The sequence below is a fragment of the Chrysemys picta genome, chromosome 2 (assembly GCF_011386835.1).
Source record: "Chrysemys picta bellii isolate R12L10 chromosome 2, ASM1138683v2, whole genome shotgun sequence".
NCBI lineage: Eukaryota > Metazoa > Chordata > Testudines > Emydidae > Chrysemys > Chrysemys picta.
The window spans coordinates 40,889,619-40,917,414 of NC_088792.1; the positions used below are offsets into that span (position 1 = coordinate 40,889,619).

The 27,796-nt window shown below is 42.1% G+C and overlaps 2 protein-coding genes across 19 annotated transcripts in view; one reads left to right on the forward strand and one right to left on the reverse strand.

The window, feature by feature from the left end:
• Positions 1–8,800: 8,800 nt before the first annotated feature.
• ARL5B (ADP ribosylation factor like GTPase 5B) lies at positions 8,801–27,393 on the reverse strand. Of its 8 annotated transcripts, none has more exons than XR_006176167.2 (7): positions 26,966–27,172; positions 19,343–19,403; positions 17,860–18,007; positions 13,205–13,288; positions 11,300–11,451; positions 11,078–11,170; positions 8,864–8,999 (listed from the first exon to the last, which is right to left on the reverse strand). XR_006176167.2 is itself a non-coding variant. In XM_008162802.4 (6 exons), the coding sequence occupies exons 3-6, from the start codon at positions 18,001–18,003 to the stop codon at positions 8,951–8,953; spliced, it is 429 nt and encodes a 142-aa protein (XP_008161024.1). In that variant the 5' UTR covers positions 18,004–18,007; positions 19,343–19,403; positions 27,259–27,393; the 3' UTR covers positions 8,801–8,950. The 8 variants fall into 8 exon arrangements, 6 of the variants coding, with proteins under 6 accessions (XP_008161024.1, XP_042713476.1, XP_008161025.1 ...); XR_010598243.1 differs by lacking the exon at positions 26,966–27,172 and adding an exon at positions 26,166–26,349; XM_008162802.4 differs by lacking the exons at positions 11,078–11,170; positions 26,966–27,172 and adding an exon at positions 27,259–27,393 and having other exon boundaries at positions 8,801–8,999.
• Positions 26,478–27,796, forward strand: part of NSUN6 (NOP2/Sun RNA methyltransferase 6) — a 42,218-nt gene continuing 40,899 nt past the window's right edge. For 2 of the 11 annotated variants that reach the window (XM_042857512.2, XM_042857525.2), the window contains exon 1: positions 26,554–26,813. The gene's annotated coding sequence lies outside the window, so the exon portion shown is untranslated. Of the gene's footprint in view, positions 26,814–27,388; positions 27,519–27,796 lie in introns of those variants that run through there. The other 9 variants (XM_065583003.1, XM_005308112.4, XM_065583002.1 and 6 more) reach the window with 9 other exon arrangements.

Genomic DNA, 27,796 nt, shown 5'->3' on the forward strand with positions numbered 1-27,796 from the left:
TTCTTTGTTGGGCCTGTCTTGTAGGAGGTGACTTCTGGGTACTCGTCTGGCTCTGTCAATCTGTTTTTTCACTTCAGCAGGTGGGTATTGTAGTTTTAAGAATGCTTGATAGAGATCTTGTAGGTGCTTGTCTCTATCCGAGGGATTGGAGCAAATGCGGTTATATCTTAGAGCTTGGCTGTAGACAATGGATCGTGTGGTGTGTCCTGGATGGAAGCTGGAGGCATGTAGGTAAGTGTAGCGGTCAGTAGGTTTCCAGTATAGGGTGGTATTTATGTGACCATCGCTTATTATCACAGTAGTGTCCAGGAAATGGACCGCTTGTGTGGATTGATCTAGGCTGAGGTTGATGGTGGGATGGAAATTATTGAAATCATGGTGGAATTCCTCAAGGGCTTCTTTTCCATGGGTCCAGATGATGAAGATGTCATCAATGTAGCGCAAGTAGAGTAGGGGCGTTAGGGGACGAGAGCTAAGGAAGCGTTGTTCTAAGTCAGCCATAAAAATGTTGGCATATTGTGGGGCCATGCGGGTACCCATAGCAGTGCCGCTGACTTGAAGGTATATATTGTCCCCAAATGTGAAATAGTTGTGGGTGAGGACAAAATCACAAAGTTCAGTCACCAGGTTAGCTGTGACATTATCAGGGATACTGTTCCTGATAGCTTGTAGTCCATCTTTGTGTGGAATATTGGTGTAGAGGGCTTCTACGTCCATAGTGGCCAGGATGGTGTTTTCTGGAAGATCACCGATGGATTGTAGTTTCCTCAGGAAGTCAGTGGTGTCTCGAAGATAGCTGGGAGTGCTGGTAGCGTAGGGTCTGAGGAGAGAGTCTACATAACCAGACAAGCCTGATGTTAGGGTGCCAATGCCTGAGATGATGGGGCGTCCAGGATATCCAGGTTTATGGATCTTGGGTAGCAAATAGAATACCCCTGGTCGGGGTTCTAGGCATGTGTCTGTACAGATTTGTTCCTGTGCTTTGTCAGGGAGTTTTTTTAGCAGATGGCAAGCTTGATTATCACTTCAAAAGTTTTTTTTCTCTTAATTAATTGGCCTCTCAGAGGTGGTAAGACAACTCCCACCTGTTCATGCTCTCTGTATGTGTGTATATATATCTCCTCAATATATGTTCCATTCTATATGCATCCGAAGAAGTGGGCTGTAGTCCACGAAAGCTTATGCTCTAATAAATTTGTTAGTCTCTAAGGTGCCACAAGTCCTCCTGTTCTTCTTTTTACATTTCCCTAGGCCACTTCCCCACAGCTCTCCTGCTTCTCCCTTACCTTAGGGTTCCCTTACCGACGGTTTGAGGGTGTCTTCATTAACCAGCCCCTCAGCTGCACTTCCTCTCCTCTGGCTCCCTGGGTCTCTTCAGCCTGACTTGAATGAGCCCTTTTATAGCATCAAAAGGGCCTTAACTAGAGTCAGGTGTTCACATTACCTTAATGGACTTACCTGACTCTTTGCAGGTTAATTGGAGTCAGGTGTTCTCATTAGTCTAGAGCAGCCCCTGCTCTGGTCAGTCAGGGAACAGAAAACTGCTAATCCAGTGGCCAGTATATCTGCCTTCTACTACTTTGTTGTACCCAACTGGCCTGGGTCTATCACAACACCCTTATATTATATACCAGGGGTCAGCAACCTATGGCACGTGTACCAAGGACGGCATGCGAGCTGATTTTTAATGGCACACTGCTGTCTGCCGGGGACCCCGCGGCCAGCCCTGCTCAACCCGCTGCCGAACCCAGGCCAACAGCGGGCTGGGTGGGGCCGGGACCCCGGCAGGCAGCAGCGTGCCATTAAAAATCCTGCCCAGCCTGCTCTTCTCTGCCCACTGCTCTCTCCTGCGGGGGCAGGGGGCAGAAGCTTGGTCCTTCCGGCTGCTGCTGCAGGGCAGCCTCCACCGGCAGCCAAGCTCCCTCCTCCCCTGTCTCTTGCCCCAGCGTGCTGGGTTCCTGCCCCTCCTCCTCTCCCTCCCTGCGGCTAATGGAGAGGGAGGGGGAGAAGCGGAGCCGGAACTGCAGCTGTAGTGTGCTCGCTGCTCTGGAGAAGAGGCGGGGACGGGGCCTTGGGGAAGGAGGGTGGAATCGGGCATATCTCCTCCAGCCCCCTGCCGTGAGCTGCTCAGGGCAGGGGGCTGGGAACATCCCCATGACTCCAGCCCACCCCCCCCCGATCCCCTGCCCTGAGCCCTGCATCCCCCAGCCCTGAGCCCTGCACCCCCCTCACACACACCCAGCCCCCTGCCCTGACTCCTGCACCCCCACACCCCATGCCCTGACTCTTGCACCCCCCACATCCCCACCCTGAGCACCAAACGGAAGCTCCTGCACACACACCCCACATTCCCACCTGCACCCCTCACAACAAATTCCCAGGTAAGCACTCCACATCCAACCCTCCTGCCCCAACCCTGAGCCGCCTCCCTCATTCTAGCTCCTGGCCAGACCCTACACCCCAACCCCCAGCCTGATCCTTCAGCCCTAGCCCTGTGCTCAGTGCACTCCCACTCTCAGCTCAGTGCAGAGAGAGAGGAAGAGAATGGGCTAAAACCAGGAAGAAGGTAGGTACTCACTTTATGTGGGCAGGGCCGGGACCCCAGACCGGCAGTGGGCTGAGCGGGGCTGCCAGCCAGGGCCCTGGCTGGGAGGAGCTGGTGGATGGAACCCCAGACCAGCAGCGGGCTGAGCCACTCAGCCCACTGCCAGTCTGGGGTCCTGGCCGCTGGTCCCGCTCAGCCCACTGCTGGCCTAGGTGAATGGAACCCCAGGATGGCAGAGCGGGCTGGCGGCATAAGATCAGCATTTTAATTTAATTTTAAATGAAGCTTCTTAAACATTTTGAAAACCTTGTTTACTTTACATACGACAATAGTTTAGTTATATAATATATAGACAGAGAGAGACCTTTTAAAAAACGTAAAAATGTATTACTGGCACGCGAAACCTTAAATTAAAGTGAATAAATGAAGACTCGGCACACCACTTCTGAAAGGTTGCCGACCCCCGTTATATACACTAGCAACAATACAGTTACAAGCATTGGCCAAATACTCTCAACCAGATCAGGACTGGAAGACTCCATCTCATCATGGTATGACTCTACAGGGGTAAGGAAAAGCTCTGATGAAGAACCCCTAGAAAACTTTGCTCTCTCTCTCTCTTTTTTTTTTTTTAAATATACTATAGCAAACAAGGGATGTCAATGCTGGTTATTGGACCTCAGCTAATGTCAGCTGAAGCAGTTGAGGACTGCACTCTGCTCTCCAAGTTATTTTCCCCCTTATCTCTCCATTGCCATATTTTCCCTCAACTACTGGACTAACCATTTCTAACCAATTATTTGTTGCACCTGATGCCCAATTAATCATGTTCTCTTTATTTCCCAATTTCTCAGTAAGAAATGCAATGCCGATATTGCAAAGCATCACTACACAAACAATCCTTCTCTCTCATAAGTTCATTCATTTTGGTTATGTGCTTTGGGCCTATTACTTATGCTAACATCCAAACTGAATTTAAGATGATAGTTTCATTCAGGCCTAATATTGGCCTATAATCCTACATTGTCCCAAATAGCTTACAATATAAGCATTACAATTGCTTTTGCTCAGTCCTTTTCTTTGGCTCCCAAGCTTGCAGCATTATATCAGCACTAGTGTCAGAGAAAACAAGAAAAATATTAACTGAAAAGGAACATTCTGTTGGTTGAAAAGGTTAGAAATATTTTAGAACGTACTTTGCCAAGTTAAATATAGCCATAGGCAATGGTTCCTATTTATCAGGTCGCTGCTGTCAACATGAGTCTAATACTGGTACCAGAGCTTCAGGTTAACTGGCAAATAAAATATCAACCTTAGACTGTCACCACACAAGTCAATATGAAATATATTCTTGCTTGTCACTGTTTTTAGTGTCGCAAAGAAAAACAAAGCTAAACCAATTTCCTTTTTTCAGGTTGTTACTTAACTAACACTGGTGGAGCTGTAGAGAGAGAGCAAGTCCCTGGATATCTACAGCTTTTATGTTTTCAGAATACTGTAAAAAGCTAAAAGCTTAACTTTGATTTTTGACCAGTCTCCTTAAGAACTAGACCACTTTGTTTTGTTTATACTTCACATTCCAAGGGCTGGAACTAAAGTGTGTATACACTAAGAACTCCATTATTTATAATCTTGTATCCACCAAGTTCTCTTTCCAGTCTGCCTGTGTGTTAGTTGTGCTGGTGTAGCAAAATGATCTTAAATACAGTGATCCAATAAAATACCTGCAAGTAAAGGATTTAAAGGAGGTATTCTTTAAAGAAGCAGAAAAGAGGGTGGGGAAGAGAGAGTGTGTCAGGTCTCCTTCTTCCCTTACAGGTCATCCTTTTTAACCATCATTTGAGGGGAAAGGCGGCAAGGTTCCAGCAGTGAGTTGGCTGGGGACCCAGATGGGTAAAAGGGGAGGCCTGACAGCAGGCTCCCGAAGCATATATAAGTGATTATGGAATTATCTGCACTGTACAATTCTATCTGCCAGGTACTCCCAGACATCTAGGAATAAAGTTGCAGCCTAATTAAGCCACATTCAGCATCTCCTGTCCTTCTTCCAGCATAGACAAAGACACTCAGATGTCAAGAAGTGAAGGTCATATTTTAAACCTGCAAAAAAAATTGCTAGAGACTAACATTAGTCAGCTGCTGATACATATGAACTCTTATGCAAAGGGTTGTATATATCATGAGTACTCTTACTCAAAAGGCTGTATATATGTCTCTAGAATGCCAACGGTCAGTGCTCTATGTGGGCATGTATTTATTTATACATGCATCTCTTCTACTTTAAGGCTGGAAGATAACAAGGATGGTCATTGTAGCACTAAGACTCATAGGAAGGAGTTTTGGAATCTGTACCTGAACTTGTGGGTGATAACTGTGATATTTAGAAGTTAAAAATAAATGCAAAATAAAAAGTTACTTATAGCTTGAAAAAAAATCTATCATCTGCAATTTGGAATCTGTCCTGATGAAGCAGTGTTAGAATTAAAGAGAAGATAAAAAAAAAAAAAAAAAAAAAACAGATCACAAATTGCAAGGCATTCAGCAATTCTGTATTTACAAAGCTCATGCCAATGAACATTCATGTACATTTATAACGAATTAATGGTTTAGATAGTATCCATATTTTCTTAAGTAGCAACTATTCTAAAGTAAAGTACAATAGGTCACAGTAAACCTGTTTTGCAGGGGGAAAAAAACTACTAGCGGAAGTTATCTGTACAAATATTTTCTTAAAAAGTAAAACTTCAAAACTGAACACTTAACAAGGAAAAGTGACCTTCTTAAAGTCCAACAGCCTTTCTACCCCAGAATGTATTTAAGCTTCCATCATAAATCTAACACGGAAAGGACACTAATTTGGGCATGGAATTTTATTTTCAAGACCGGAGATAAAGATAAGGTCAAAATACACATTTTTTAGTCTGCCTGAACAGTTTAGTTTACCAAAAGCTAATGAACTACTTAAAAAAATCCAGTGATGCCAATACATCATTTTGATATAAAACACTTACATTCAAATAGACTATATTGCATGTGCACTATGGGGACGGGTGAAATGAAGCCTTTCCATTCTCTCAACCAAAAATGACCTACTTTTCTAACTTCTCTTGGTATGATAAATGGTGTGACAGAAATGGTGAATGCCTTCTTTTTTCTAGAAAAAAGTAATGTTTTCCCCTAATACAGAGACGTTCATTTGCCCCTACATTATTGAAAAGAGAAAAAGTTACTTTGGAGGAAGACGGGGAGTATACTTTATGCCGATGGCAATTTACATATTTCTTGCTTTATCTAGTACTAATTATGTAAGAAGGGCTCTGTCATAGGGTAGCTGGCCCCTGTAGATAGACTAGGCCCAGCTCCCCTGGATCAGGGCAGGTGAGTCCAATCAGCCAGTTAAAGGGGGCTGAGCTACACATCAGCCTATAAAGCACTGCCATTGGGCAGGAAGGTGGTGACTGATTAGGACAGGCTGTGCCTCAGGGGAGAGACACACACTGGAGTTGAGCTAACTCTGGTGGTAGGTCCCCTGTAGCAAGGGACCAGGTGCTCAGAGAGACAGCCCTGAGGCTGCTGTCCTAGACTGGGAACAGAGCTGGTCAGAACTGGGAAGCTGCCAGAGGCCCGAGAGGGGCACAGCTGAAACCTGAAAGTGAGGACTGACTTAAAAGACTGTTTTTCTGTTCGTTTCCTTGCTTCTATTAAGAAAATAAACCCCCTTGAAAGAGACTGGGCATGACAACGTACATTTGGGAGTTGGAGAGAAGCCCTGCTTGGTGACAGGCCCATTTTCCATTACACTCTTTAAGAAAAAAGTTCTGATAAAAATTTAAAAAAAAAAAAAAAAGTAGGTGAGATTTAATACTAGCTGTAACAGTGTAAAAATCTTGGGAACGCCTCACAGAAGGAAACCCAGTATTTTGAGTAGAAATGTAAAATTTAATCTTAACCAACTTAGTTTTATTTATACATAACAGAAAAGCTTAAGATTCATAAGAACTATTTTAAAATATGGCCTGATTTTCAGATACTGGTCATTTCTGGTCACTGCATACATTTTGCATGAGCACATTCAAAAGTGTTGGTGAACAAAGCACCACTGATGCTTCTCTTAAAAATCAGGTCCATTATTTGTTAAATAATGGATTTTAGTCTGAGAAAAGCAAAATACTGTTGCATGTACCATACGTTAGGTAATATACTGCATCACAACAAACTGTACTTTAATCATTTTTAGCTAAAATTTAAGTGATTATGTGGAAACACCTATAATGCCATTTCTTAGATATGACTGTTGTACAGTTTAGTATGTCACTGAAATGCTGAATGAGGATTCCTTACAGCCAATGTATTAACTGCTAAGAAATATTTTTAAACTGCAAACATTACCAGCATTACATTCACTACAGATAGGTGAATTGTAATGTACTGAATGGTATCATTATGAACAGCATAAATAGAAGATGGTTGAGATATTCTAACTTGCTGTAGGGCTTTCAACTGATATTTTTTTAAACCCAAATGGACAACTCAGGTAGCAAAGCACTATACCTGAGCGTGTTTGCCAGACCAAACACTTCATTTCTAAAGTAACATTGTGAGGGTGACAATGGCTATTATGGAAAACAATATGAAAATTGATGTAGGAAACGAAGCAGTGGATTTTCTATTTCTATTGTCAAGAATGCTTACTATTAATTTTCTCTCTGGCTGAGAAAATTAAGTCTGTCCTGTAGGGATGCTAAAATGTTTCATTCTAGTATGCTATGCTTCAGCACAGGACTACTATCTTCTAACGCACGCAGCTAAACAAGAACCAGCTCAGATTTGATAAGTGTCTCTGTGGGAAATAGTGTGTAATATTTTCACTATACATTTGCATTGTTAAAATATAGTGCAACGTATCAGTACATTTCACATTCAGTATAGTCACTGTAGTTTTACCACAGTCGTAGTTTATAAAGCTGTAGGGTGCACTGATTTAAATCGAAGTGATTTAAGTCCCTTATTTTAATCAGCCAGCAGGAATTCAATCTTGTTTTGTATTTGTACTTTTAGTTTTCTTCCCTAAAGAAAGGTTCATTCTTATTGGTTGGTATAACCATTAAAACATGTTTAATCAAATATAGTCAACACTAAATTTGGTACTTTTTTGCTAAATCAGGAGGATATACACATTCATTTAAACAATTATATCGCTTAACGTACATTTACTCAGATTCTTAATTTGTACATTGTTAGAAAATGATGAATGAAGTATTTATTTACTAGATGTTTTTTGCTCTGGATTTGTGTCAAGCTGTATTTGGAAACTGGAATTAAATTACAAATATAAAAAACAGCATTTTAAAGTTGTTTCTTAGTTAAATAAAACTATTTACGTTTATTGGATATAGGATGCAGAATTTTTTTCTTTAAGCGATTTTAAAAGATTACAAGTATGAGGGGGTAGCCATGTTAGTCTGTATCCACAAAAACAACAAGGAGTCCTGTTGCACCTTAAAGACCAACAGGTTTATTTGGGCATAAGCTTTCGTCGGTTAAAAAACCCACCACTTCAGTGGTTTTTTTACCCACGAAAGCTTATGCCCAAATAAACCTGTTAGTCTTTAAGGTGCCACCAGACTCCTTGTTGTTTTTAAAAAGATTACATTAAATTTAGCACTTAATATGTTGTCAATTTCAAATTTTTAAACTGGTTCATTTTTAAAAAGAAAAATGCATTTTAATTAAATAAAAACTCAATTTTTATCCACCCGGCAAAGTTGTGTTTTCAGGTAAAAAAATGACCCAGAACTACTTACCTTACATGGGAATAAAAAAGGGCATGTTTTCTTTTAAGGCAGAAATTCAGTTACACATATTGGGGGGGGGGGGGGGTGTGAAGGGGGGGAAAAGAGCATATCAACCATAAATAACTGTTTCAATGCTGACTATTACAATTCTTAACATACCTAAAACCTGCTTTGGAGATAGCCATAGCCCAATCTTTTGAAATCATTAAAGCTATCCTAGGTTAACATCAATCTATTCACCTTTTTTCCCCAGTGTTAATGAAGAAATTTATCTATGGTAGTAAATTACAGAAATAGTTTGCATCATTACAAAAATCAAGTGTGAAAGATTTTCCATGATGAAAGATATCTTACAAGGCAACCACTGAAAAATTAGAATAGCCAGGAGAACTTTGATACTGAAACAGATTCACATGTTCATCCTGTGGAAGAGCAGTGCATTAAAAAAGTTAAAAATACTTTGTGTTTCAGTTCAGTTGCACTTGATTCAAGTGCTGCTCAGAGGTTTCTGTCATTATAAATTAAACATGGTCGCTACCGTAGCAACCAGAAGTACCAGGAAAATGTTCATGTTCACAGAATAAACAGATGCAGTCTCTTTTGCAACAAGTTATCTCACTCCAATATGGGAGGTCATCCATTCCAGACCTTGGCATAATCTGAAAATTAATAAGAGAAGTCGCAATGAAGTTTTTAACCATTTGCTCTCATACAAGTCATCCTACCAAAAAGCACCATCTTTTGCCATCAATTACAGGTGCACGTGGCCTCGGTAGGATTTCTTTTAAAGGAGCCAAAAGCTCCAATCACATGAAAGAAAGTTAATCTTCAATTTCCCTTCTAGAGCCAAAACATGTTACTCTCAATACATATCATCTAAGGAGTGAAAGGAAAGATATAAAAATCTTTATGGGTTTCCCACATGGCAGTACAGAATACTTCCACAATGCCTCAGGGCAGCGGTTCTCAAATTTCATTGCATTGCGACCCACTTCTGACAACAAAAGTGACTACACGACCCCAAAAAGAGGGATTGAAGCCTGAGCCCCCGAGTCCTGCTGCCCCGTGTGTGTGTGTGTGTGTGGGGGGGGGGGGTAGGGGGGCAAAGCGAAAGCCCAAGGGCTTTAGCCCCAGCCAGGGGCCTGTAACATGAGCCCCGCCACCCAGGGCTGATGCCCTTGGGCTTCGGCTTTCACCTGGGGCAGCAGGGCTCGGGCTTTGGCCCCAGGCCCCAGCAAGTCTAACGCCAACCCTGGTGACGCCATTAAAACGGGGTACGGGGTCTTGATCCACTTTGGGGTCCCGACCAACAGTTTGATAACTGTTTCCTTAGGGCTAACACAAATATAACATTTCAAATGCTGCTTACATTAGATCTTCATTCAATGCCAGGGTGAGGCTAACACAAAATCATGTCTGGTTGAAACTCAAAACTGACTGCCAAGAAGCACCAAAGTTGTATATCGATGGATTAAAACAACTGCCAGCGACATTTCTCTTTTGGTTGTGGTATACGGTCAGACCCTATATTATCCATTAACACACTGAATTTTGGTAACGCAATAGGGCCAAGGAGAGAGTGATCCCACTTTTTCATTAAAGAAAGCCTTTTTAAGTAATATTCAAATGATTCAAATTAAATGAACAAATAAAATTATATTTTGCGTACATTAAAGAAAAAGGCACTGGCTTAATTAATGCTTCCCTACAATAAATTTTGAAATGAGAATGTGGAATTACATAGAATATCCATATTAAGAACAAAGTTACAGTAAGTACATCACCAATTTAAATATGAAAGGAAATAATTTGACCTGAAAATGTAGATCTGTTTACACAAAGCCAGATCCTCATGAGTTACCTATCCAAGTTGCCTTTAGCAAAAATAATAATAGCTAGTTGGACAAGTCAGTGGCTTAATTTTTGGAAATAAATACCCAAAATTAATAGACCAAAAGTGGGTCAGTACCTCCCATTATGAGAGGTCAGGGAAAGTGATGGAGGTACAGGCAGATACTTACTTCACAGGACAGTCCCAGCTGTATCTGAAAAGTAAACTTCACATTTCATCATTGTGGGGAAGATTTTTTTTTTTTTTAATTTCTGAATGATCTGTTATATCCACTGCTTTTGAAACCCTGAGGCAGTATTATCACAGAATATTCTTCTACTATTTTACTGCTGAAACAAAATGAATTCTACAAATGATGAGGCTGTTTGAAAATCAAGGCATATGTTTAGGGCACCTAAGAAAACTGAATCTGAAAGAAAAACCAATGGCCAGCTCCTGTCAGACACCAAGAATGTCTGATCTGTGAATTCCAGGGGTCTGAGGAAAGCTCAGTTTTAAATTTTAGTAACTTTGCTGGCATAACTGAGATAGAAGTTAATAAGTCAATTACATCAACTGCATATAGGTAATGGGTTTTACACCAGTAACAAAGTAGGTCTTCATGTCATACTGAATGTTGACATACATGTCTCTGAGTATACATCTGAAAAGTCAAAATAAGGTCTGATAGGACTGCACATTAAAAAGACGTTCCAGGATGAAGGGATGGAAGTCTACTGGTAGGAATTTCCAGGAGCACTAAAATATTTGTTGGCTCCTACACAAGAGAAAATGGGGTTCATAAGTGATCATCACAGTGAGGCTGAAAGCCACACCCTATTTATATTCTTTACCCTCTGGTCAAGTCAGAGTTGCTGCCCTAGTGTATAGAGTTGAAGCAGTCACCTGGGTATTACAGACACTAAAGCTGGTGGACTCAGCTGTAAGGAAGATCCAGAAGTCAGTCAAGGGGAAGATACACTTAAGGTGTCATTATATCTGCAAAGGTGAGAATAGGAAAAATCCTATTTCAGAAGACCTAGACCAGTGCCAATGGCTTTTAAATCACACACAGTTTTCCATTTATTTTACATTATTGAACTTAGACACACATTACTGGACACCTACCCTTCTCCAGTCAAAGCACAGCAGGACTGAATGTGCCATGGGTGATCCTTTATGGAACTAAGGGTGAGGTATTTAGATATTTCAGCAGCTGTCATACAACCTTTCATGTCCTGCTTATTTGCAAAGATGAGAACTGCAGCCTTCCGTAAATCCTGAAAGCAAGACAGAATATTTATAGTACTTATGATGCCAATGTTATGATAAAAATCTAAAGGTTATATAATGTTAAATATATTTTCCCACAGTTACAGTAAAGTCATTCTACATTAAAATTATGCAGTAACATTTAATTTGAGAGGCTTATTGCAACAATAAATTATAGTGGAAGACAAACTTAATGATTCATTTAGAAAGCTGTTCTAACTAACATTCCTCAGGCATCAAATTAGGGTTTGCTTCACTTCTTGGTCCTTTGGTCTTGCCACACTTCACTGATGACTAATCTAAAGACACAAATGATATATTTTCTAAAGCAGCTCAGTACGTTCAGCAAATTAGATTACTATTGGAGGAACATTCTGGAAATCTTTAAGTGAGATAATGACAGAGTCGAAGAGTTAACATGCCATCATTCCGTTGAAATTACTTCCAACACTAGGCGCTTTTTTTTTTTTTAAATAATAAATTTAAATGTTAGAAATTTATTAGGACAGGAAAGGAAGAAACTATACTTCATAATTTAACAAATCCACCTCATACCTTAAGAGCTTTGTCACTTTTGCCTAAAGGGCAGTTCTTACTAGTAATGTTTGAATAGTTTAAGTTAGATGTGAGACATTTAAAAAATTGTCTAAACTTTCCATGTAACTAAGGCAACAAAAATAGGAGCAGCAGATTTTTTTGGAGCACGGCAGGAGAGAGAAAGACATTTCATAATCAAGAAACCATTAGGTCAAATTTTAAGAGTTCAATACCGATTAATCTGCTAGGATTAGTGGAGATCCATTTCTATATCTGGATGCTTTAAAGAAACAAAAGCAAAGTTAAGGTCCAGTGCTGCAAATCCATACTCTCACAAGTAGTCCTAATTTATAGACTAGTTTGACTGAAGTCAGTCATCAGGACAACTCACATGAATTAAGACTTCTTAGAATCATGGAAATGTAGAGCTGAAAGGCACCCTGATAGGTCATGTAGTCCTTCCCCCCCACCAATGCTGAGGCAGTATTTGAATAGGTGTTTGCAATATTGGGATCCATTTTGAAATCATGGGGAAGATTTGAATAAAAGGCTTCTTCCCATCTATTTTAGAATTTATTTTTCACCCCAACCCCAGAGCAAAAACTATTTTTATTGACCCGAGCCATTTAGAGACAATTTCCTTTCATTTTTAGAAACAGATTATGAATCACTCAGATAACACTGAGTACTGCTAATAGCAAAACTTCATTTTAGATCAGAAAGGAAGAAGGCATAATCCAAAGATTAACCATTTATAACACTATTTATGATTCTTTACATTAATAGGATGCAAGCAATAGTGAAAACTAATCTCAAAACTTGTTTAGAAGCTTTCAAGCTTCTTCAAAATTTCATTTTTAGCTGTAGTTGTAAGACAGAGAAGGAAAAACAGTACAAGTCAGACAGCATGAAGTTAAACATAGAAATTTTTTTATAATCTGTATAACTTTTATAAAAGAAACTGCTACCTTGTTACAATAGAATGACCCTCCTAAGAGTGTTAGAACATGGAGCATGTATTTTTCATGATATCCTGACTGTTCTTGTCTAGACACCGACAATCTAAAATTTTAAAAAGCACAGTTAATGTACATCAATACCTATGCTAATGAAACAACTTTGTTTTTTAAAAGGTTAAGTCTTCATGTTTATAATTATTTGGGTGCTAACAAAAAAGTAAGCCTACAATCCAAAAGTATTGGAATGCTGAGTTTTTAAATATACCTCATGAGCCAACATTCTGTAAAGTTCTTCTTTTGTGATAGAAAGTCGTTCTCTGTCAATGCTGTCAACAACGAGAATGATGAACTGAAAATAAAAGAAAGTTTTTCTCAGATTACACGTAAACAAGGTTTCACCTATGTATTTTCTGTAGTCTGACCTTTGCAAGAGAGACTCATTGGTTAGTAAATGTTCTTTATGCATAACAGACTTGGTCTTTTCTAACCAACACATCTGACTTCTGAAAGCATACTCCACACTCTGTCCCAATCAGATTTTGGAAGGCATTTCAGATGCTTAAATCTTGGGTCGAGTGCGGTAGCTATCTTTAGAAATCTCACATTGGTACCTTCTTTTCATTTTGTCAAATCTGCAGTGAAAGTGTTCTTAAAATGAACAACATGCTGGGTCATCATACAAGACAGCTATAACATGAAATATATGGCAGAATGCGGGTAAAACACAGAGCAGGGGACATACAATTCTCCCCCACGTTGCTCAGTTACAAATTTAATTAATGCATTACTTTTTTTAACGAGTGTCATCAGCATGGAAGCATATCCTCTGGAATGGTGGCCAAAGCATCAAGGGGCATATGAATGTTTAGCAGATCTGGCATGTAAATACGTTACAATGCCAACTACAAAAGTGCCATGCAAATGTCTGTTCTCACTTTCAGGTGACATTGTAAATAAGAAGCATGCAGCATTATATCCTGTAAATGTAAATAAACTTATTTCTCTTCGCGATTGGCTGAACAAGAAGTAGGACTGAGTGGATTTGTAGGCTCTAAAGTTTTACAGTTTTGTTTTTGAGTGCAGTTATGTAACCAAAAAATAATAAAAAAATAAATCTACATTTGTAAGTTGCGCTTTCACGATAAAGAGATTGCACTATGGTATTTTACTCGTGGGGGAATTCTGTGTCACTGCGCATGCACAGAATTCATGTCCCCTGCAGATTTCTTTGCTTCCCTGCAGAAAAATGACTTCTGATGGAGAAGCAAAGGAAAGCCGCAAGAGTGATCACGTGCCACTCCCTGGCAGGCAGGCAGGTTGGCCTGGGCACCCAGAGTAGCTAGTAGAAATGTAAATCACCGCTGGGAGGAGGAGGGGAGGATGGACAATAGTGCATGTGAGACTCTCAGTCCCTTTTGCTTGCTATTGCTTATGACAGAAAACTCAGGGTGCTTCTACATAGCAAAAAAAATGGCAGCAGTTTCAGAACCCAGGTCAACTGACTTGGACTCACACTACAGGACTAAAAATAGCAGTATAGACTTTTCTGCTCTGGTTGGAGCCTGGGCTCTCAGACCCTCCCACCTTGCTCAGTCTCAGAGCCTGGGCTCCAGAGCATTTACAATGTTATTTAGCTCCACAGCACAAGTCCAAGTCAGCTGACCCGGGCTCTGAAACAGGGATGACAGTATTTACCAGAGCTGACTTTTACCAAGCAAAATCATAGTTTTTACCCAGAGAAACTAGCTAGAAAAGCCTTAAACTGGGACTATTTTTAAAACTGTTTCATTAAGATTACATTTAGTTTTAGCTACACATTAAAACTGTGGTTATATATGGCTATAGATTCATAGATTAATTTAGGGCTGTACAAAAAAAAGTAAAACTGCAGTGGACATAATACTAATATATGTAATTATAATACTGAAGATCAGAATGTCTGTTTGATAAACTACTTATCTGTAGACATGGACCACAATTAAAAAAAAAAAAATCTTCTACACATAATTCTTCAAAATGTGAATGAAAAATGCAACTATCACAATGGCACCTCCTCATTGTGTCCTATTATATCGGACCTTCGCACTGTGATTACCAGCCATCATAATAAGTTAAACTGTCATATCTGGTATAAACGACGAACATTTGGGAAAAGGTTCCATTTGAACACAAAAGAAACAATGCCTCATAGTGTCTCCCCTGTGTGAAGCTGTTGGTAGAAGGCAAGCTGGCTAAGTGACTTCATGCTACCATTTGGGATAGTCTTTAACAGATTCAGGCTCTTTCCCCAAATTCCAACCACTGTAAGTCTTGGAGTGTTGTGCAATGATTGCAATTTCTTGAAAGGGAAGAGAGCAATCTATACTACTTTGTTAGCAGCACCAGTTGACTGTTGAAGCAAGACAGGCAGCACTCAAAGCTCTGGGGCTGTCTTTCTGGGTGAAGCAGGATTCCAGTGCTAGCCTGAGGGAAGTGATGTGTAAGAGCTCCTGCTGCAGGGACTAGCATAGAAACAAATTTAGGTAGCAGGGAGGCAGCCTATTGGAAAGTGGAATGGCTATTCAACAATAAGGTAGTGTATGTTTTTGTTCTTTTCTAAACTATTTTGTCTATTTTTATTAAAGGTATTAAAAATCAACATGTCTGAAGATCTTTACGACAAATGACAGAAGTTTGCACATGCAAACTGAAATTATGGAGATTTAATACATCCTGCACAGCTCTATTAGGTGTCAGCAATTAAAAAAAAAAACCCGAACATGTTGATCTTTGAGGTGTTATAAACCAAAGTGGAAACAATACATTGGTCAGCTGAAGTCACCTCTGACCTTTCTGTCAATGGCAGCTTTATCGCTATATCATTCCTCCCACCTCAGCTGGGGTTACTTTTGTCCCCTGAATAAATGCAGCAGCAGCTGCTGACCATTTCTATACAGTGCTGCCTAGCAAAACTTTTGTTCTCTTTCCACTACTGTCACTGTTTCAAAAAAACATTACTACGCATGAGAACAGAAGCTAAACCATTCACTAGTGGTCTCCATCCCTACCTAAGTTTTGCATTCACTTGGAGAAATGTGGTGTGTATTGCTCTTATTTTTCCTCAAACAAGTTAGAAAACAGTTTCACTTAAAAACTGTGTTGAGCTAAACAAAACTCTTGTAAAATCAGTGAAATCTAAAATACAAGCTGTACACAGACTGACAGGCCCAACTGCACTGTTTAATCCCAGAGGACAAATAATATCATTTGTCTAGAATAGGATGAAAGAGTATTCTAAGTATTACCAGGAAACTGGCTGTGTGCCAAAGGATCCCATTTTTTGCTTCAGAACCATCAAGTCCAGCATCCCCTCATGTAAAGGTTTATTACAAGGCATTTGAAACACATACATAATGTATCTTTGTTTCTATCATAGTAATCAATTACAAAGTGCCTTAGCAGCAGGTGACAAATTTCAGAATAAATAAATCTCCTGATCCTGAAGTATCTATGCTAATACACATATTTAGACATGCAGATCTAACTCTCTAGTTAAAATACATTAAGAACTACTCTGTTCACTTGACACACAACTTTTGTTCCACTAAAACACTGGCGCTCAACCTTTCCAGTGGCGCTCAACCTACTGTACCCCTTTCAGGAGTCCAATTTGTCTTGCATACCCCCAAGTTTCACCTCACTTAAAAATTACTTTTTTACTTTTATTTCTGATTTTGTAAGCAAGTATCACCACATGCTATTACTGAAAAATTGCTTACTTTCTCATTTTTACCATATAATTACAAAATAAATCAATTGGAATACAAATATTGTACTTGCATTTCAGTGTATAGCATATAGAGCAGTATAAACAAGTCATTGTCGGTATGAAATTTTAGTTTGTACTGACTTTGCCAGTGCTTTTTATGTAGCTTGTTATAAAACTAGGCAAATACCTAGATGAGTTGAAGACCTCTGTGTACCCACAGGAGTATGCGGACCCCTGGCTGAGAACCACTAAAAGCTTGATTTAATGAAAATACAGAGCCATGACCTTATAACAGTGGTTCCCAAACTGGTGTTCACGAAATGTTACAGGGGGTTCTCGGGAAAAAAATCCCTAATGGCGGACAGAGCTGTCGCTAGGGTCTGCAGGCAGCACGGGTCAAGCAGCCTGGAACCCCTGGACTTCCAAGAGCTAAGCAGATCAAAGCAAGCATATCTATCACACTAAGGAGATTTAAACTTCAAGACTCCTTATAAGAAATTGAAAGGGAGGTGGATATTTTTTGCTGTTTTTAAAATTAAATAGGCAGCTTGTATTGCTTTTAAAATTATTATAAAGAACAAGTTTAAGCTTTGTTGTAACATACGTTGCTTCCCTGGACTGCTCAAGACCTGAATGACTGTGTAGGAGGAACTCTTTTGAGTTAGCATGAAGGTATTTAAGAAGCCGTTTCACATCTGATACTCCTTGATGAAACATAGGAGCCTTGTCTTATAACATACTTATTCAAAGTGATACAAGCTACAAAAGTGAGATCTTGGAAGAGTGCTGCCATTTTCATAATATAATAAAAATACTGTAATGATAAATAGTAATGAATAATAAGTAGTGTGTAAGAAGCATGTCATAAAAACAAATTTTATATTTCCAAGATCACTTTTATAATTTATACTCAGGTAAAGAAGAAAATCCCGGGGAATATTCATTTTTAGGAGGGGGTTCACAAGACTTGACATTTTAGTGAAAGGGGTTCACAGGTTGTTAAAATTTGGGAACCACTGCCTTATATCATTTACTGCATTTGAGCCTAAATTCTGTCCTTGCATATGAGTAAATTCTTCCATATCCCATTAATGTAATCTCCACCCAAGCTATCAGGACTGAAATTTACATTTATTTGCTTTATTTTATAGTTTGGGGGCAACTTCACATACCTCTGTATTTGAATAATAGGTATTCCATGATGACCGTAATGACTCCTGTCCTCCAATATCCCACATAAGGAAATGGGTATTTTTTACTACTATTTCTTCAACATTGCTTCCTATGGTTGGAGATGTGTGGACCACTTCATTCATTAAGCTAATGGAAACAACATCACACCACAACAACAACAACAAAAATTAGCAATATCTTGAAACTTCCTGGTGTATCAGTTGTGTATTGTGACAAGTTTGTTATAACAAAAGTAAATCCTTTTTGTTCACGTAACGCAATGATTTAAAAACAGTCTTTTTCATCTAACTTTTTATTAAAGAAACATTATTATTTTATTAAAGATATATAAAGACATCTTTGGTGTGAAAGATTTATTCAGTTTGGGTGCATTTTATGAGTTACAATCAATGAGTGAAGAGTCTGCCCTTTTATCTGCATTTGTAGTAGTACATAATGTAGATTGTATACCCTATTTATCCCTATTATACATGAACGTCCGGTACAGAAAAGTAAAGCTTAAATCTGACTAACACTTTGTTAATATTAGTAGCCATCTAAAAAATGTACTCAAAACAAAAACAAAACAAAAGCTGCCATGATCCAACAAGTCACCATCACTAAAGACAGTATTTTTGAATCTTGCTAGAATAATCTGAAGATAAAGTTGTCAAAGCACCTGGAAATGTAAAGGTTGTCTGATTTCACAATAGCTTCTGAAAGAAATTCTGTATCTGCAGCTGAAAATACCTCAGTACCAACTTTAAAACAATGGTTTGTTTTGTCAATGTAGAGTACAGAAGAAAAGGTTTCAGGGAAACACTCTTTATTTCTTTCTATCTAAATGTATATACCACTTCCATCATCGTAGTAATTGTGCACTTCCCAAGTATTTACAGATTTATCCTATACCCTCTTGCGAGGTAAGGAAGAGTTTGTTTTGATTTTAACTACAATGACATCACCAGACCCATAGCTCTCTATTGCAGGAGCCATAGAAGCATGATGAAATATTCTGAAGGAACTGTTAGTTCCACCAGTGACATGACTGACTAGGAGATAACAATTTTTTTTTCTTTTGGAAATAGTGGTCTGTATGCGGGTTTTGCAAACTAACTAAAAATAAAGGCAGATATGGATTTTAAATTAAGTTTCTTTCTGGAAGCTTTCACCAATGTGTGAAAGGATTTCACCACCCATCAATTACCAAAGATCTCAATTGCAGAAGAATTACTGATTCATTCTTTGTCCTCGAGAACACTCTGTGCTGAGAATCTGATTAACATGAAGCTCAACTCTAAACAATTCAACACCTGTATCTATTTTATTACTGTATACACAAAACTTAAATATTATTGAATGACAAATACCTTCCTTAGACAAGCTAAGCTGGGTTCCCCACAGTTTTCAGTCAGGTCCCATACATTAATTGTGAATGAAAGTATCAAACAAACAGAAGTTTTAAATAGCTCATATACTTACAACTGGTAAAGAATGGTGGTCTTTCCTGCATTGTCAAGTCCCACTATTATTACTTTGTGTTCTGCAAAACAAAAAAACAAAAAAAGGTGAGCTGTTGTGAGCAGCCAAAGATACCATTAGCCAAATATTAACCACTTTTCTGATATTAAAAAAAAGCAAAGACGCCTTGTCTGTTTTAGGTGAACAGCCTGCACAGAGTATGGAAGATTCCCGACTAAAAAAACCACAAATCAGTATCTCCAGAAAGAGTTGTTATACTTACAAGGGACATAAATTAAGTCCATGGTAAAGTTTTATTTTAAAGGAATGATTATTGATAAAAAAAACAAATTGTTTCATGCAAAAGAGTAGCATTAATACAAAATTAAGCTTGAGAAATAAAGTAGTCATAAGAACATGGAAACTGCACGTTGACTTGCAAACTTGGTTCTGCCAATGTACTTTTTTTAGATATGTTCAGTTTGCATGAAAATGATTAGAATATGTGTCACAAAGTGAAATATCTTATACATTTTATATTCAGAAGTTAAACCAAATCTGAAGACTGTATGTAATTTAAGACTTAGATCTACAAAGCAAGACAAAAAGAAATGGTGTGTGTGTGAGAATATCAGTACTTCAAGTTAAGAACACAATTACAGAATGACTAGTATTTTAGTAATATCTAAAAATAGATCAAAAACTAAAGCTGAATATTTACAGCTGGCAAACTGAAGAAGTTGGCAACTCAACTAATTTTCTTGCAACTCAATCAAATCTAAATACTGCATATAATATTATGTTAACCCACCATATAAGGCTGAACAAGATGCCTCAGTTTATTGATTGCATATATCGATAACTTATTTAAGACTATGAAGATACCATATTTAAATGGGTAAGTATAAGGGAGAGAAGAGTTCAGTTTGAACTTTCTACTCTTAGCACTGCAACTCCTGAACCCCAAGCGCTTGACTACTTAACAGTTACTCCTGAGGGCATTCTGCGCCAAAAAATTAAAAACTCTGCACACAATAATTCAAAATTCTGTAAGTTTTATTTGTCAATAAATAAATACAGCATGGCAGTGGGGAGCACAATCTACTGGCTGCGCAAAGGTGGGAAATCACCCTCCAGCCTTCCCACCCTGGGGACACGGACTCAGTGGTGAGGCTGCACCCGATCCTGACACAGCATAAGGCCTGGGCGTGCCCCAGAGGGGTCTGGGTGTGGGGAAGTTCAGCAGGGGGTCATGAATTCTGCGCACACACTATGGCGCAAAATTCCCCCAGGAGTAAACAGTGATATGCCAAATGCTGCATTAATACTTTTGCATGCTACTGTACATATATAAGACTATTCGTAGCCTTAAAATGGCAACTATTTTCTTCACACTAAGAAAAAAATCCACAACGACAGGGGTTTTCAAACTGGGGGTCAGGACCCCGCGAGGTTATTACATGGGGGGGGGTCACAAGTTGTCAGCCTCTACTCCAAACCCAACTTTGCCTCTAGCATTTATAATGGTATTAAATATATTTAAAAGTGTTTGTAATAAGGGGGGGGGGGGGGTCGCACTCAGAGACTTGCTATGTGATAGGGGGTCACCAGTACAAAACTTTGAGAACCACTATACAACAACAAAGGGAGCTACAAAGCAGGTTAAGTTACCACAAGTCTTCTGTTTTGATTTTTCCGCTATGCATGTGCAAAGTTGGATTGGAAAATACAGTAAAGGGTATCTTTACTCTGTTCAAAACAAAGCAGAACCATGAACAGATGAAGAGTTACAATAGAATTAAAACTCAAACTTAACTATGGGGTACCAACATGTGATTCAACAAGTCATATCTAAAATTTTAGTCCATGTATTCAGAACATCACATGGATGGAAAGCTACAGCTTACTCTGAAAAAATGGTACATACTCATTAGATTTATAACAAAGTATTATAATCTTTGATATGCCTTGGAATTTTAGTTATGAAAAAGTTAAATATTTTTTCTTAAAAATACTCAACTAGGACTATTAAATATTTATTACATCTACTGTATAAGGAACAAATAGATGCAGCCCGTCATAGAACCATAATAGAATAGTACTTCATTAGACTTAATAAGAGGCCATCCTGTGGCAATGAGTTACATAGTCCAATTATGCAGTGTGAAAAATTATTTCCTTTGAGCCACTTTAAGTTTGCCATCTTTGAGGCCTGGTCTACGCTACAGAGTTGGGTTGACATAAGGCAGCTTAAGTAGACCTAATAATGTCTGTGTCTACACTACCAGGTCCCTCCGGCCGACGTAACTCGCCTGCTAGGTCAACTTAATTACTCCACCTTCGCCAGAGGTGTATGCATAAGTTAAGTCGATATAATTAAGTTGACGTAGTGGCAGTGTAGACACTGCGTTGCTTATGTCAACTTAACTCATCTCCAGGAGGTGTCCCACAATGCTCTACTGTGACTGCTCTGGTCACCGTTCTTAACTCACCTGCCCAGCAGCCAGGTACACAGGAAAAGCCACTCCCCTGTTAAAGGACCGGGAGCTCTGAATTCCCATTTTCTGTTTGTTTGTGGTGGAAAGCTTGTCTGCCCAGCTAAGCACACCAGCTCCATGCTCCAAAAGCACTCCTGGCCTGGAATACACAGGAGGTGGTGGATTCCCTGAGTGTATGGGGAGAAGAGCTGTCCAGGCACAGCTCAGATCAAGTTGTAGAAATATGGACATCTGTGAGATCTCTTGGGAGTATAATGGAGAAGGGCTACCAAAGGGATCGGCAGCAGTTCCGAGAGAAAGTAAAGGAGCTGCATAAGGCTTACTAGAAGGCAAGGGAGACGAACAGTCACCCTGGTGCAGCACCGCAGACATGCCACTTTTACAAGCTGCAGCATGCTATGCTCTGCGGTGACCTCACCATGACCCCCAAGAGCCACATGGATACCTCAGAGTCGGAGTCTTAGGCCATTGCAGAAAAGATTGAGGAGGTGGTGCTGGACGAGGAAGGAGGAGGAGGAAGATGGGAGACAGGCCTGAGGTCCCTTCCAACCCTGATAGTCTATGATTCTAGGCAAGCAGGGGATCCACTGTCCTGGAGAGTCAGGAACTGTTTGTAACCCCAGAGCAGTCCAGCCAGTCGCCGCAATGCAGTGTGGCCGAGTGTGATGCCAGAGAAGGAATCTCTATTGAGTATGCACTTAGCATTAATATTGTGGGATCACATTCTTATTTGCTATTTTTTATTTAAATAACCAGTGGAGGTAAAGCAGCTATCAGATTCTCATTGTCTGGACCAGCAAAGCAGAGGGTACCCTAAGAATTAGGTACACAGGGATGTCCCGGGAATCCTTCATAGAGATCTCAATATTTTGTGGAAGGTTCCTCTGAAGGGCTGCCTTATTTCTTCCACTGTAGTAGGACACTTTCCCAAGCCACTCCAGTATTAATTTGGTAGGCATCATCACAGTACATAGCACAGGAGCATAAGGACCTGTACCTGGACGCAGGCAGCAGCTGTTCCCTTGTCACCTCTGTTACCCTCAAGAACATAATATCAGCTAGGGTGACCTACAGGAGACTGTGGTAGTATTCATTTCAATTGCTCAAGCCGCAAACACTAGTGTCTGTGTGCCCTCGCCCAGTCATTTTTCACCTCTTCCCTTCCTCCCCATAGCTCCAGAACCTGGGGTGACAATGGGACAGGGGCACTGGAATCGGGTGGGCCATCACTGCCCACTTTTCACATGGCTGTGGTTTGGGTGGCAGGGGTCAACATTTCCCCCACAAACTGCAAGCCTCAGGCAGGCGGGGTGCAGGGATATGGGCCGGGGGTTGCTCTCATGCACCCCATACCTCTGCCCGGGGCAGGTGGAGTGTCTGGGCCTCCGCACAGTGGCCCGGGCTCCATGGTAGGCGCTTACCTCTGCCTGGATCCAGCTTTTGGACTGGGCATAGGGTGGTACCTTGGGTGCCAGAGAGCAGCAGCAGCTATGGGGGGAGGTTAACAAATATGTTGTGGTGGCTATAGCAAGCAATCCCCAATGATGCCCGTCAAGGCACGCAGTCTGGGAGGGGGAACGTTGGTCCCTGACTTCCACACTATGCCCATGTTAACAAGGGTAGGGGCATGGCCCCTGGGCCACTATGATCCCATTGTGGGTTGCCCCCCACTTCTGCAGACGTTCCAGTGCCCTTGTCCCCCAGCTGTACTCATCACGGCTGGGACAGCAAACCGGTTCAATGAATATCTTGTAGAAATGAAAATGTTCTGCTTCACACTTGCGTGGATTCTGGGGAGTGATTTTTATATAGCAAATCTGCACTGGATACTGGATCTGCACTGACAATTGTTCCTTTGTGCTTTGCATGTTTTACAGCTGAAAGTGGGGCCTTCAACTCTTCCTCCACACCGTCAGAGAGCCTCTCCCAGATAAGACGAAGGCAAAAGAGAACGCGCGATGACATGTTTAATGAGATAATGAATGCCTCTGGGACACTGACCAGAGGGTGTGGAGGATTACTCTTACAGGGAAGAAAAAAAAAAAAAGGACATTATGAGCAGGACAAAAGCCCAGGAGAATAAGTGTGGCATGCAGCAGCAGATGTTGGGGGATTCTGAAGGAACAATCAGACATATTAAAGTGCCTGGCTGACCTCCAGGGGACACACCTTGAAGCTCTACGGTCGCAACATCACTGTACTCCCATTCCCCCACACACACATTCCACTAGGCATGGGGGGCCAGTGCAATATCCTTTCCACTCAACCCTGGGGGGGGGGGGGGAGAGGGGGTGCACAGAATCACAGCCGCACATACACTGATGCGTGACAGGCAAGGCCGGTGTGTTTCGGAACAGAAAGGGGAGAAACACATTTATCTTATTTCCAAGGTTTAATTCTGTGTCACATATTTTTGTTTACAGGTGTGTGCAATAAAAGTCCATTTCTTAAAAATGAAATCTTTACTAATTCAAAGCATGGGGGGGAATAGAGAGGGATAGGGAAACTGCAGCATTGGGGGGGCGTGAATGAATTCGCAAGAGCCGGCGTTGTGGCTAGATCCCAGGAGCCCTGGCTCCCATCCCCTCCACATTGTAAGCAGTAGGCCACACTCCCTCAGTCATGACAACCACTGTGGTGGCTCTCCATGAAGGATGAGTTGGTGGGTTGTAGCCCATTCCCCGGGCATCAAGTGCACATCCCCCTCCTCCCCGCGGTACTGCCTTTGGAGGGGCCAGGAGCTGAATGGAGTGTGGGGTTGTCTCTCCAGCAGTAGGTTGGAAGGCAGCTCTAGAAGTTCTAGTTGGTGAGTGTTGGGAGTCATTGACAGAGGAAAGCAAGAAGTGTATTTCCAATGTTACATTACTATACACACAGCAGCCACAGCAATGTTCAGACTATTGACACGCACAAAATAGAAAAGCAACACGTCACTGTGTGTCATTAATAAAATGGGTTTTCAAAAACTCCCTTAGACGCACTGCTCCATGCTGAGCTCTTGTAACCCTGGTATCCGGCTGCTCAAAATTAGCAGACGGCTTATTCACCTCCACGCCCCAACCCTGTGGAAACTTCTCTCCCTTTGCTTCACACCTATTATGAAGCATGCAGCAGGCAGCTACCATCATGGGAACATTTTTGTCACTGAAGTTTAACCTAGTGAGCAAACTGTGCCAATGACCCTTCAAACAGCCAAAAGCACATTCAACTGCCATTCGGACTTGCTGAGCCTATTGTTGAAGTGCTCCTGTCCAGGTGTCCGACGTATGGCTTCACAAGCCATAGGAGTAAGGGGCAGGCTGGATGTCCCAGGATCAATATTGGCATTTCAACATCTCTAATGATGATTTTGTTGCCCAGTCACCCAGTTTTGAAAGATCCTTCTGTAGCTCTTCGTAGTCTGCTTTGAACTTAACTATCTTGAGTAGTTTTGTATCATCTGCAAATTTTGCCACCTCACTGTTTACCCCTTTATCCAGGTTATTTATGAATATGTTGAATAGGACTGGTCCCAGTACAGACCCCTGGGGGACACCTCTATTTACCTCTCTCCATTCAGAAAACTGACCATTTATTCCTACCCTTTGTTTCCTATCTTTTAACCAGTTACCAATCCATGAGAGAACCTTCCCTCTTATCCCATGACAGCTTACTTTGCAAAGACACAGACTTTGAAAGTTCGACCCTTTCAATTTGACACAGCCAACATTACATTATTTTAACAGCACTGTTTCCCAGCTGATCGCAGTTTGGATGCACAGCTTCACAGAATAGGACTCAGAAGGATTGGGGAACCCTAGCTAGTGAGACCTTGAAAGCCTCTGCTGTTACAGTGATAAGAAAATAAGTTTGAAAGAATAGGGTGCATTAGCCCACCCTCTACTGAACTCAACCTCCCACCTTCAGTGCCAGCCTACAATACCCTCTCACCCTGGGCGTCCCCCCCTTCAATGCCAGCCTCTGACCCCCGCAACCCCATGTGTTCTTCTCCCCTCAAGGCCAGCCTACGACCCCCACACCCAAGGCTGAGCGTTCCCCCCTTCAATGCCAGCCTACGACCCCCCCCCAACCCTGTGTGTTCCTCCCCTTCAATGCCAGCCAACAACCTCCCCCACTCCTTGCGACCCCCCCCTTGACTGCCAGCCTACGACCCCCCCTTCACACACACACACTCCAGGCACTCCCCTCCCCCCAACTCCCAGAGATAACCCCCCACCTGCTCCCTCAACACTCGAGGGGCGTCCCGACCCTTCCCCATCACAGCCGGGACCCCAGGTCTCCCCCCGGCCGCTTCCCAGCGGCTCCCGCAAGCCGGCAAAGCCCCGCCCCCGGCGGACGCTGCTCACCCTGGTCACAGAAGAAACTCCACAGCTTAGCAAATATCAGGCCCATGGCTAGACTAGGCTCGGCCGGGCCCGTCACGCTCCGAGCGTCCCCACGACACAAAGGGGCACGGACGCCACCGGCCGGCGCTAGTAACTCGACGGCGGCGGCTACGGCTGGGCCCGGCCAAGGGACAGAGCCCAGAAAGCCAAGTAGGCGGAGCCACCCTCTAACCCGCCTCCCCAGCCCGCCGCTGCAGCCAATGCCCTCCCCGCCCGCCTTGCGTCACTGCGTGGCCCAATAGCAACGTCATTACGCACATTACCTCCTCCCTCACGTGAAAAAAATAGTACGTGGCGTCACCCTCAGCCGTGGGGCTCGGTGTTGCGTTCGCCTCCTGCCCGCGGTCCTAGTGCCCCGGCAAGCAGTGCTTCGGTATCCCGGGAAAGTCCCCAAACCTGGGAATTTGTGAGTAACACGTTTTGAATGAAAATTCCCGGTTTCCCAAGTGGAGACGTGTTACTCACAGATCCCCAGGGTTTCACCAGATGGGGGAAATGTTTAGCGCTGGGTTGGGAAAAGTTGGCATCACGCTAGAGAAGCGCTGGCAGCTGACCAGTCCCTAGCGAGGCTCGGGCGGAGTTTTCCCCGTGCTCCGGAAGAGGCGGAAGGTAGGCGGGAGTGAGAGGCCGTGCAGCGCTGCTGGTGGTGGTGGGGGCTCCGTAGTCGCTGTTGGCGAAGGGGCAGTAGGACTCCCCCCCCCCCCCCCGACACTGGAGTGGGGCCAGCGCGGTCGGGAGGCTGGAGCCCCCCCCCCTCTTACCGGGGAGACGCGCTTCCCCCGCGGGCCCCAGATTTTCCGCGGTGCGGAGCCCAGTGGCTCCGCGCGAACGGCTCCCTGTCCGCAGGACGGGCGTTGCAGTGCGCGGGGCCCGGTGTGGAGTAGCTGTCCCCGGAGCTGCCGGAGTATGGACGTGACCAAGCGCCATCTCCGGGGCGGGGGATGGCGCTCCGTGCTGCCGTTCGCTAGTGTTACCCGGTGCAACCGATCCCGGAGCCTGGGCACCGAAAATCCTTGCTGCTTTAGCAGTACCGGCCCGGATGCGTGTGCCCCACCTGCAGTCACGCCTGCTCGCTGTAGGGAGGGCCCTGCTGTGCGTAGTCTGGCCGGGAGGAGCTGCCCCGGTCACTTCCTCTTCACTGGGCTTTTCCGAGGCCTAAATAGGCACTTAAAGAGGCAGCTAAACACCGAGACTCCCCCCCCCCCACCCTTTGATTTAAATGGGAGTTGCGCACCAAGGCTTTTCTGAAAATTCCACTTGTTGCCTGTCTGCATCTTCAGGTACCTGAAAACGTGGCCATTGAACAAAGAGCCTGTAAGGGATTACAAAAATAAAAATATCGATGTAACTAGTTACATGGCAATACAAACACTTCTATCTTGTCACAGAGCTCAGCAGTTTCATTATAGCTGCACATTTTAGTATTAATTCAGTGAACCTTTGGTTACTTTTTTGGCCTGTTCTTGGAAGGAGTTTATGCATTCCATACCATACATACAGGGGATGAAAGCAAACCATTTTGCCAATGGAATATCATCATGAAATACTATACCTAATGCTAAACCAGATCAGACTTATTACCACTTTTTTGT

Excerpts from the sequence above, each read along its gene's own strand:
- ARL5B (XM_008162800.3), bottom strand. The coding sequence starts at position 27,131 with ATGGCGCTTGGTCACGTCCATACTCCGGCAGCTCCGGGGACAGCTACT. Across the intron at positions 19,404-26,965 it reads GGGGGAAGCGCGTCTCCCCG|AACACAAAGTAATAATAGTG; the intron begins GTAAGAGGGGGG and ends TTTGTTTTGCAG. Across the intron at positions 18,008-19,342 it reads ACCACCATTCTTTACCAGTT|CTTAATGAATGAAGTGGTCC; the intron begins GTAAGTATATGA and ends TGTTTCCATTAG.